Source organism: Macaca mulatta, chromosome 1 (assembly GCF_049350105.2).
Source record: "Macaca mulatta isolate MMU2019108-1 chromosome 1, T2T-MMU8v2.0, whole genome shotgun sequence".
Classification (NCBI taxonomy): domain Eukaryota; kingdom Metazoa; phylum Chordata; class Mammalia; order Primates; family Cercopithecidae; genus Macaca; species Macaca mulatta.
Genome location: NC_133406.1, coordinates 221,687,199 through 221,698,519, shown reverse-complemented (window position 1 = coordinate 221,698,519; position 11,321 = coordinate 221,687,199). Strand labels below are relative to the sequence as shown.

At 50.2% G+C, this 11,321-nt stretch overlaps 2 protein-coding genes across 8 annotated transcripts in view; one reads left to right on the top strand and one right to left on the bottom strand.

The window, feature by feature from the left end:
- Positions 1-269: 269 nt before the first annotated feature.
- LOC715623 (aldo-keto reductase family 7 member A3) lies at positions 270-6,692 on the bottom strand. The gene is made up of 7 exons (XM_001105933.5): positions 6,311-6,692; positions 3,969-4,156; positions 3,675-3,779; positions 2,811-2,907; positions 2,478-2,577; positions 1,781-1,910; positions 270-675 (listed from the first exon to the last, which is right to left on the bottom strand). Exons 1-7 carry the CDS (start codon positions 6,522-6,524, stop codon positions 514-516), a joined length of 996 nt encoding a protein of 331 aa, XP_001105933.4. The 5' UTR covers positions 6,525-6,692; the 3' UTR covers positions 270-513.
- Positions 6,650-11,321, top strand: part of SLC66A1 (solute carrier family 66 member 1) — a 45,063-nt gene continuing 40,391 nt past the window's right edge. For 2 of the 7 annotated variants that reach the window (XR_013406905.1, XM_077971993.1), the window contains exon 1: positions 6,660-6,800. The gene's annotated coding sequence lies outside the window, so the exon portion shown is untranslated. Of the gene's footprint in view, positions 6,801-11,321 lie in introns of all 7 variants that reach the window. The other 5 variants (XM_077972034.1, XM_077972000.1, XM_077972033.1 and 2 more) reach the window with 4 other exon arrangements.

Below are 11,321 nucleotides of genomic sequence, written 5' to 3'. Positions count from 1 at the left end.
CCGGTGGGGGGTGTTAGGGTTTGGGGGCAAATCCTTCATGAATGGCTTGGTGCCATGCGAACAGTAATGAGCGAGTTCCGGCTTTATGAGTTCACACAAGATCTGGTTGTTTAAAAGAGCCTGGAATTTCCTCTCGTCTCTTGCTCCCTCTCTTGCCATGTGACAAGCTGGCTCCGCTTCCCCTGCTGCCATGATTGTAAACTTCCTGAGGCCCTCGCCAGGAGTAGATGTTGGGACCACACCCCCTTGTACAGACTGCAGAACCGTGAGCCAAAGAAACCTCTTTTCTTTATTAATGACCCAGTCTCAGGTATTCTTTTATAGCAACGCAAACAGACTAACACACAGCATCCTGGGAGGTTTTATTCTTCATTTGGTGGTGACTCTACTGTTACGTTTTTGTTCAAATAGTTCCATTCCTAAGAATGTACTGAGGCAGTTCTAAATTAAAGAAAGCGTGAGAGACAAAAAGAGGTTACAGAAGAGCCTTGGGCAGCCTGAGAAACGATGGGCCTAGCGGAAGTAGTTGGGACATTCGTAAGCAACCAAATTCCAGGCTTGATTAAAGGCGTCCACGACAGCCGGCTTCAGGGGCCCTTCCTCTGCCGCTGCCAAGTTCTGCTCCAGCTGCTCCAGGCTGGACATGCCCAGGATGACTGCGTCCCCATGGGCACCCTGCAAGGGAGGTGGCCAGACTTCAACCTTCTGCTGCACAGCAACTCCACTCACAGCCCTCCCAGCCACCTCCCTGCTGAGATTTGGGCACTCTTGTATCCCAGACGTCCAGAAATAAGATGCCTTGGATACCTGTACCTATGTGACTCGAAACCTGTATTCTTTCACCTACTGCCACACGATACTTCCAAACAGACCTACATTCACAGCCCAGTTCTGCCCCCCAGCAGCTGTGTAAACGTGGCTAAGTTATTAAACCTCTCTGAGACTCAATCCTCTTCTCTATTTTCAACATGGTTATGGGTGGGAAAAATTATGTAGAGTGCTTAGCTCCCGTTTATTGAGCACCTACTGTATATATGCCAGACACTATTGCAACATCTGAGGCTGAAGCTGGATACACATTTGAATGAGGACGACATGGTGTACCAAGTGAGGGAAACTCCAGCTCCCACCAAAGGATGAGACTAGTGGGTTTTACAGTTAAACCTGTGTTAAAATGTTAAAATGTCTGCCCCTTTAATAGCTGGGTGAAACTCAGGTTCCTCGTCAATAACACCGGGACAGTCATTTCATAAAGCTGAAGGAATAATGAAATCCCTGCAGCAAAGCCCTTATTACAAAGCCTGGTACTCAGATGCCATCAAGGCCAATGGGAAGGCCGAGCGCAGTGGCTCACACCTGTAATCCCCACACTTTCAGAGGCTGAGGAGGGTGAATTATCTGAGCTCAGGAGTTTGAGACCAGCCTGAGCAACATGGTGAAACCCCATCTCTACTACAAATACAAACAATTACCTGGGTATGGTGGCGCATGCCTGTAATCCCAGCTACTCAGGAGGCTGAGACAAAAGAATTGCTTCAGCCCAGGTGGCAGAAGTTGCAATGACCCGAGATCGTGCCACTGCACTCCCACCTGGGCGACAGAATGAGACTGTCTCCAAAAAAAAGGAACATAGAAAAAGACCAGTGGGAAGAATGTTTGTGAGAGTTGAAAGAAAGAGAAATTTTAGAGGAATCAATAAACAAATGTTTTAGCCCTCATCGAAAGACATTACTGGTCCCCCTGGAAGGTAAGGAGCTGAGGGCCCAGGGTTGCTGGTTACCTGCAGCTGTGAGTGATGGTACATCCACCGGAGGGTGGCCGAGGTCATGCTGGGGGTGCTGGAGCCATACGCAGCCTGCAGGGCCTTCTCCACCAGGGCAATGCCCTCGAAGTGGTTCTCCTTCCAGTAGCTGGGAAGGGGGGACAGTGGCACAGGGGTCAGTACCATGGGGATCACACTGGGAGCCACAACCAAAGAGCCAACGACGGCCACTGCCCCACCCCACACCCTGCAGCCCTGAGGGACAGGTGCGCTCTCCAGCCATGCGTCTCCCACTTTGCTGGGCGTCAGAACCACCCAGGACGCTGGCCCCTCAGCAGAGACCTCAAAGAGTCTTTATTCCTGACGACTCAGCAGCCTGCTCTTATTTTCCTTAGGGACACGAGGGCCACTGGGATGTAACAGGGCTCGGCCCCAGGCCTCCTGGACCTCCCTGCAGGGCTCCTTCTTTCCTTCCCAGCAGGTGATTGCTCAGGAAAGAGCTACGACTTCAAGACCCTGAGGTCCAGGGAGCCTCATTTCCTCCTGGAGGTCCCCAGACAACAAGAAAACACACGGAGGGTTTGGAAATTCCTGAAGGGATGCAGGGGAGTAGGTGCAGCAGCGAGGAAAGGCCTTACCCCAGGAGCAGCCAGGACTTCATTCCACATAAAGCCGACCCCACCCCAGCCATCCACACCAAGCACCCCCAGCTCACCGATTCCTGTACAGCTCTGCCCACTGATTCCCAAAGAAGCGGCTCACGGGCTGTTTCCTGTCCTTGTCCTCATACTTGTACCTGCCAGTCAGCAGGCCCCCTGCGGGAAGGCAGCGATCAGCCCCCGGGCCCAGAGTGCCCCAGAAGCTGCCACATCCCTCAGGGCTCTGGTCTAGGGGAGGGGCAGGGACCCAGGAGGGCTGAAGGATGCAGCCTTGACTTCTTTGACCTGAGAGGTCAAAGTTTGTCAAACCCTCCCTGCTTCCCAGGTCCTGGGCTGAGCATCTGTGGGTTGGAAATAGGCTGAGTCAGGGCCAGGAATGCTCCACGTACCAGCCAGAGGGTTGAAGGCATAGAACCTCAGTCCAAAGTGCCTGAGGCAGGGGAAGAGCTCCGTTTCCACCTGCCGGGTGATGGCGTTGTACATGCCCTGCAAGGAGGGGGGCCCAGGGCAGAGAGTGGATGTGTCAAAAGAAGGGACCTCAAATTTACCCTTATAGAACCCTTATTTCAGACCTTAACAATTCTAGGACTTTAACCATCTGGGCATTTACTTATTCTTACTGGTGCTGGTGAAAGGGGCTTATGCCCGAGGAAAATTCATTCACTGAGCCAACTTTCATGAGCACCAACTAGGAGCTGGTTGTCAGATTTAGATTCTTAAGCCAAAAGGACAGGGTCCCTTCCCTCAAGGTTTTATAATAAGGTCAAGTATAAACAGTTATAATCGAGTAATGAGGCATTCACAATAGACTAGAAAGTTCCGTGACCAGTGCCTGGCATCAAGCAGGTGTACAAACATTTGTGGAATGAATGATGAGGAGGTAAACGAGGACCTGAGGTCTCAGGGTCTTCTGGGCCCGTGTAGAAAGGCTTCCAGAGGAAGACACCATATGTGAGACCTGAACCGTTCTCCCGGGGAAGGGGCAGTGCAGGGCAGGGCGTGTTCCAGGCTGAGTGCAGGGCCAGGTGGGGAAGGAAGGGTCCAAGATACACAGATAGGCAGGAAGGAAACAGATGCCCAGTGGCCAGCCTGAGGAGCTTGAATGGCATCCTGAGGGTATGTGGGAGCCATCTGCAGGGTTTGAACAGGGGGTGGCGGCTATGTAGAGGGTACCGGGGGAGTCAGAGGGGAATAGTGAGCCCAGGATGAGCAGGAGTTCTGGAGACCTTGGCCTCTGCAGCCCCGGCCCTCACCTGGTACACAGTGGGCACGATCCAGCCATTGCTCTTGCAGAGGGTACAGATCTCGGCCACTTCCCAGGCGGCATAGTTGGAGAGGCCAAGCTCCACGAACTTGCCCTGCAGGGGTGAGGCTCCAGTCAGAGCGCAGTGCAGCCCAGACCAGGAAGGGGAGGCCAGGGTGGGGCCCCTGGGAGTGGGGCTCTTCCCTGCTCCACCCTGGGACCGCCCTGGTGCCTCTGATCTCACCAGTGGGATCAGAATGAGAGCAGCAGCGGGCCACCTCCCAGAGCTCAGGGGTCCCCTCACCTCCTGGTGCAGCTGGTGGCAGGCGCGCAGCGTCTCTTCCACCGGGGTGCTGTGGTCTGGCATGTGCAGGTAGAAGAGGTCCACTCGGGGACACTGCAGCCGCTTCAGTGACGTCTCCAGCTGGAACCGGAGACTGTCAGGCTTCAGGGAGTTCCCAAACAGTGGATTGGCCTTGGTAGCAATTTTCACTGAGGGGAGAGAGAAATGAAATTCAGGGCCTGGCACCATGGCTCACACCTGTAATCCCAGCACTTTGGGGTACTGAGGCGGGCAGATCAGGAGGTCAGGAGTTCGAGACCAGCCAGACCAACATGATGAAACCCTGTCTCTAATAAAAACACAAAAATTAGCCAGGGGTGGTGGAACCCGCCTGTAGTCCCCAGCTAGCCAGGATTCTGAGGCAAAAGAATTGTTTGAACCCAGGAGGCAGAGGTTGCAGTGAGTCGAGATTGTGCCATAGCACTCCTGCCTGGCGACAGAGTGAGACTCCTTCTAAAAAAAAAAAAAAAAAAGAATCTTAGTTCTCAGTGAGTCAGTGAGCTGGACTAACAGGGGAGTGGAGAGTCCTCTTCCCACTTTTCACACTTAGAAAGTCACTTAGGCTGGCAGGAGTGCAGTCACTGGAGCCCTTGAGAACTGGGAGGGAGCAGGATTGAAGAACTATTCATTTGGAATTTTTCCATGCCACCTCCACCCCTCTCCTTCTCAACTGAACTTCACTTCAGATCTGAGATCTGAGGACTTTCACCAGCCAACCTTGGAGTCAAAGACAGAAGATAAAGAAGGATTAAAAAACAACAACAACAACAACAACAACAACAAAAAAAACAGAAATAAGGGCCAGGCAGAGGGTGCAGATCTGTGTTGGCTCACACCTGTAATCTCGGCACTATGGGAGGCCAAGGCAGGAGGATCACTTGAGCCCAGGAGTTTGAGACCAGCCTGGACAACAAAGTGAGACTCCCATCTCGATGAATAATACAAAAAATTAGCCGGGTGTGGTGGCACAGGCCTGTGTTAGTCCCAGCTCCTCAGGAGGCTGAGGTGGAAGGATTGCTTGAGCTCTGAGAGGTCAAAGCTTCAATAAGCCATGATCGCATCACTCCACTCCAGCCTGGGCAAAAAAAGCAAGATCCTGTCTCCAAAGAAAAAAAAAAAAACAGAAATATGGTTAGAGCTCTCAACAAGTGGCAGAGGGGTGATCTAGAAAGCGTGTGGCACTGAGATGCACGCACAGGCTGGGTTCGTTCGGGATCTACCATGTGGTGAATCAGAGGAGAAATGACTCCACTCAGACACTCAGAGTGGAAGGAGGTAAATGGTGCTAATACTAAGAACAAAGAAACAGCTAACATTTCCCAGCCCTCACTATGTGCCTGCCAGGCACTGGCCTAAGCACTGCACATGGCATCAGACTGAGGGCGGTTCCTCCTGCCCCTATACAAACATCTTCCCCTCAGGCTACACCTGCTTCCTCCAGCACCCGCGGCATTGCCAAATCACATTTGCTTTTCCACACCCGTGCCCACTGCCCTGACACCCTTGCCCCTCGTACTCTTCCTGGCAAACTCCTCTCTGTTCTTTCTTCACGGGGTCCCTCCCAGGAAGGGCTCACTCCGGGCTCCCCAGCCATCTCTAGAATTGGAGCTTCCTGGAGTGGGTTAGTGTCCATTTCTCTCCAGTAGCTTCAGACAGAGCCTCCCACAGATAGGGCAGTGAGAACCTGTACAATCCCAATCCCCCATCCCTCTGAGGGAGCTGCCAAGCCTCCCGGGCACTGCCACCCTGGTGAGGTGCCTTTGAACCTGGTGAGGTGCCCTTGCGAGTACCACAAGGTACTCAGAGCAAAGTCCAGGGAGCGAGCAGGCTGGCACGTGTGCAGGAAGAAGCAGTGTGCTGGGTCCAAACTGATTTCGGACTGTGCCAGGGAGTGCCAGCCGATAAGCACAGAATTTCGGCAGATCAGGCCCGTCAAGGGCACCTGCAGGGCACAGGTGGGGACAGGAGCTGCACAATGCCAGATTCCAATGTTTTTCGTGCTCCAGAGATGGGCTAGCCAAGTCATTCCAGGCAAGACCAAGTCATCCAGGCGTCAGTGAGGGTGGTGGCTACCTCCCGGAAGAGAAGAGAGACGAAGAAAAGAGAAGACCAGAGAAAAGTTGTCCGGAGCTAGATGTGCCTGAGAAGCCTGGGGTTCCCAAGGTTGCGAGGTGGACGGGGGTTGGAGGAGCGGGGAACAAAGCCGTGGGTGCTGCCTGGGGCCAGGGAGAGCTGGGCGGTGCACGGCTGCGGACAGTCTCAGTTCTGCACCGTGCAGGGGGAGGATCAGGGGCCAGTGTTACCTCTGCAGTCGCTGCCCCCCAGCCCGAGTCCCAGGCCGCCCAGGATGGTCTCGGACTGGCCGTCGCTGTACACGAAGGCCGTGTCTATCTCGGTGTGGCCGCGCTCCAGGAAGGCGCGCGTGACTGCTGCGCTGGTGGGCGCGTCCATGCGGCGCCCCATCTCCATAGCGCCCAGCACCGTGGCGGGCCGGGCCAGTGATAGTTGCTGGGACATGATGGCGGCAACGGGATACTCCGATAGCAGCGCGCAGCGGTCGATAGCACCTGCTCCGGAACCTGCAGCTGCTTACCTTTAGGGACTGGCTCGGGCCCCGCCCACCGGAGGGTGGAGCTGACTGCGCCCCCGAAGGTCCTCAACGCCGCCCACGCGCTCGACTCCCGGCTCGACTAGGACCGTCTGCATTTGCACCGAGCAAACTGCGAAATGGCTGTGGCTTCCTACCGGTGACTCTCGTCTTGGAGATTTTAACACTCCTCAACGTCCCCAAGGGTGAGGGGGTCCAAGGGTGGCGACGATCCCAAAGGGCGGGGACTCCTCGGGCCTCCCTGCCCGGTCGTCCCTCCTTCCTCGGCCTTGCCCCGGAGCTGTCCCGGGTCTCTGTCTCCTCCAGGAGGGAGCTTACGGGGTGGGGTGGACCTAGGGCTCTGGCGCCTGCCGTGTGGTCCTGGAGAACGAGGTTTACCAAATGCTCAAGACAGCGTCCTCATGGAGTGACATGGTTAACGTGTTGAAAGAAAAGAACTGTTGGCATTGAATTCTATACCTAAGTGAAAAAAAACTGACTGCCTCTGGTGACTTCCGCCTGTAATGCCAACACCTTGAGAGATCAAGGCAGGAGGATCACTTGAGCCCAGGTGTTTGAATCCAGCCTGGGCAACATAGGGAGGCGCTGTCTCAACAGAAAAAAAAAAAAAAGATAGAAAAATGGACCAGTGCCCAGCTGCAGTGAGCTGTGATAGCTCTACTGCACTCCACCCTGGGTGACAGAGGGCATATCTGTCTGCAAATACAAAAGAAAAAAACAGGCCGGGCGCGGTGGCTCCAGCCTGTAATCCCAGCACTTTGGGAGGCCGAGACGGGCGGATCACGAGGTCAGGAGATCGAGAGACCATCCCGGCTAACACGGTGAAACCCCGTCTCTACTAAAAAATACAAAAAAACTAGCCGGGCGAGGTGGCGGGCGCCTGTAGTCCCAGCTACTCGGGAGGCTGAGGCAGGAGAATGGCGTAAACCCGGGAGGCGGAGCTTGCAGTGAGCTGAGATCCGGCCACTGCACTCCAGCCTGGGTGACAGAGCAAGACTCCGTCTCAAAAAAAAAAAAAAAAAAAAAAGAAAAAAACATCAATAGACAGATGGAACAAATGAAAAAACAATAGCAAAACTGATTTAAACCCAATCATATCAATAATGACATAAATATAAATGATGTAAATGCTCAAGGTAAAGGGCAGTGATTGTTAGAATGGATAAAAAAGCAAAACCGAACTATATGGTAAATACCAGAAAGGTATTCAAATATAAAAACAGAGATAGTTTAAAAGCAAAAAGATGGGAAAAGGCATATACTGACAAAACCAAATTTTAAAAAGTTGGAATGGCTAAATGAATATCAGAGAAAGTATATTTCGAAACAAAGACTGCCCCCACAGTGGGCGACATACTGGCCCACATCTGTAATCTCAGCACTTTTGGAGGCTGAGAAGGAAGGATTGCTTGAGCCCAGGAGTTTGAGACTAGCCTGGGCAACACAGGGAGATCTTATCGCTACAAAAAAAAAAATTAAAAATTATCAAAATGTGGTAGCATGCACCTGTGGTCTCAGTTACTTGGGAGGCTGAGATGGGAGAATCATCTAAGCCTGGGAGGTCGAGGCTGCAGTGAGCTGTGACCACACCACTGCACTCCAGCCTGGGCAACAGAATGAGACTCCATATTAAAAAAATAATAAAATAAATAAGTAAATAAATAAATTTTAAAGGATTCCAATCATACAAAGTATATCTCTGAACGCAATGGAATTAAACTAGAAAATAATAACAGAGGCTGGGCACGGTGGCTCACGCCTGTAATCCCAGCACTTTGGGAGGCAGAGGTGGGCTGATCACTTAAGGTCAGAAGTTCACGACCAGCCCGGCCAATATGGTGAAACCCCATCTCTACTAAAAATACAAAAAAAATTAGCCGGGAATTGTGGCGTGTGCCTGTAATCCCAGCTACTCAGGAGGCTGAGGCAGGAGAATTGCTTCTACCTGGGAGGTGGAGGTTGCAGTGAGCTGAGATCATACCACCGCACTCCAGCCTGGGCAACAGAGAAAGACTCCATCAGACTCCGTCTCAAAAAAAAAAAAAAAAGAAAAAGAAAAGGAAAATAACAGAATTTAGAGCCTGAGAGGGAACTGAAAGTAAGTAAATAAGTTAATAAATAGAAGAAAAAGGAAAAATAGAAAATAATAATGGAATGATATCTGGACAATCCCCAGATATTTAAAATTAAATAACCCATGAGTGAAATATGTAATCTCAAGGAAAATTAGATCATATTTTGAACTGAATGAAAGTAAAAACAGGACATATCAAATTTTCTGAGATGCAGCCACAGTAATGCTATGAGGGAAATTTATAGCACCACGCTGACATATTATAAAAGAAGAAATACTTCAAATCAATAATGTAAGCATTTACTTTTTTTTTTTTTTTTTTTTTTTTGAGACAAAGTCTCACTCTGTTGCACAGGCTGGAGTGCAGTGGTGCAATTTCAGCTCACTGCAACCTCGGCCTCCTGGGTTCGAGCAATTCTCATGCCTCAGCTTCCTGTGTAGCTGGAATTACAGGCATGCACCACCGTGCCTGGCTGATTTTTTTATTTTTAGTAGAGAAGGGGTCTCACCATGTTTGCCAGGCTGGTGAACTCCTAGCCTCAAGGGATCCTCTCGCCTCGGCCTCCCAAAGTGCTGGGATTACAGGTGTGAGCCACCACGCCCGGCCCAAAGTGCTGGGATTACAGGTGTGAGCCACCATGCCCTGCCCAAAGTGCTGGGATTACAGGTATGAGCCACTGCACTGGCCGAGGCAGTTTTTTTATTATATTATATATATATATATTTTTTTTTATATTTTTTATTATAAAAATAATAAAAATAGCCAAAATAGGGCTGATATGGGAGAATTGCTTGAACCCGACAGGCGGAAGCTGCAGTGAGCCAAGATCACTTCTCTGCGTGCTAGCCTAGGAAACCGAGCAAGACGGCATCTCCAAGAAAGAAAAAAAGCCAAAATAAATGAAATAGAAAACAAAAACATTAGCAAAGGTCAGTAAAACCAGAAGTAGGTTCTATAAACAGATCACTAAAGTTGATAAACCTCTGACTAGACTGATCAGGAATAACAGAGAGAATACACAGATGAACCACACCAGAAACAGCAGAAGAGGCACCGCTACAGACTGTACAAAAATTAAAATGACAATAGGGTAGATGATTAAAACCTTTACGTGAATACATTTAATAAGTTAGATGAAATGGACAATTTCCTTGAAAAACACAAACTACCAAAGCCCACTAAGGAAAAATGAGACAGCCGGGCATAGTGGCTCACGCCTGTAATCCCAGCACTTTGGGAGTCCGAGGCAGGCAGATCACTTGAGGTCAGGAATTAGAGACCAGCCTGGTCAACATGGTGAGACCCCATCTCCACTAAAAATCCAAAAATTAGCTGGGTGTGGTGGTGTGCACCTGTAATCACTTACTTGGAAGGCTGAGGCAGGAGAAACGTTTGAACCTGGGAGGCAGAGGTTCCAGTGAGCCAAGATCACACCACTGCACTCCAACCTGGGCGACAGAGCCAGACCCTGTCTAAAAAAAAAGAAAAAGAAACCAGCAACCTGAACTTTTTTTTTTTCTTAAGACAGATCTTGCTCTGTCTTCTAAGTTTGAGTGCAATAGTGCAAGCATAGCTCACTGTAGCCTCAACCTCCTGGGCTCAAGCGATCCTTCTGCCCAAGCCTCCCAAGTAGCTGGGACTACAGGTGCACCTCATTACACCCAGATAATTTTGTAAAAATATTTTTGTAGGGACAGGGTCTGGCTATATTGCTCAGGCTGGTTTCAAACTCCTGGGCTCAAGTATTCCTCCTGCCTCAGCCTCCCAAAGCACTAGAATTACAGGTGTGAGCCATCTCGTCTACCCCAGATATTTAATTCTTAATAAAAAAATATTTCCGGCCGGGTGCGGTGGCTCAAGCCTGTAATACCAGCACTTTGGGAGGCCGAGATGGGCGGATCACGAGGTCAGAAGATTGAGACCATCCTGGCCAACACGGTGAAACCCCGTCTCTACTAAAAAAAATACAAAAAAAAAAAAAAACTAGCCGGGCGAGATGGCGGGCGCCTGTAGTCCCAGCTACTCGGGAGGCTGAGGCAGGAGAATGGCGTAAACCCGGGAGGCGGAGCTTGCAGTGAGCTGAGATCCGGCCACTGCACTCCAGCCTGGGCGACAGAGCGAGATATATATATATATATTTCCACAAAGAAAACTCCAGGTCTCCATGGCTTCATTGGACACTTAAGGAAGAAACAACATCAATTCTGCACAATGTTTCTAGTAGATAGAAGAGGAGGGATCACTTACCCACTCCTCTTGAGGCTACATTACCAGATAACAAATGACACAAAGATGTTACAAGAAAGAAACTACACACATAACCTTCATGGATCTATACACAAAATCCTTTTTATGTTTTTCAAAAATCCTTTTAAAACTTAGCAAAATGAATACAGTAGTATATACAAACAATGTATCATGACCAAGTTAGTTTCATCCCAGGAATATAAGGTTGGCTTAATATTTTAAAATCAATCAATGTAATTTACTATACTAACAGGCTGTAAGATAAAACCCATATGACCATCTCAATAGATGCAGAAAAAGCACTTGACAAAATTTAATACCTATTCAAAAAAAAACCTCTCAGCCAACGAGGAATAGAAGGGAAGTCCTGAAACTGATAAAAGG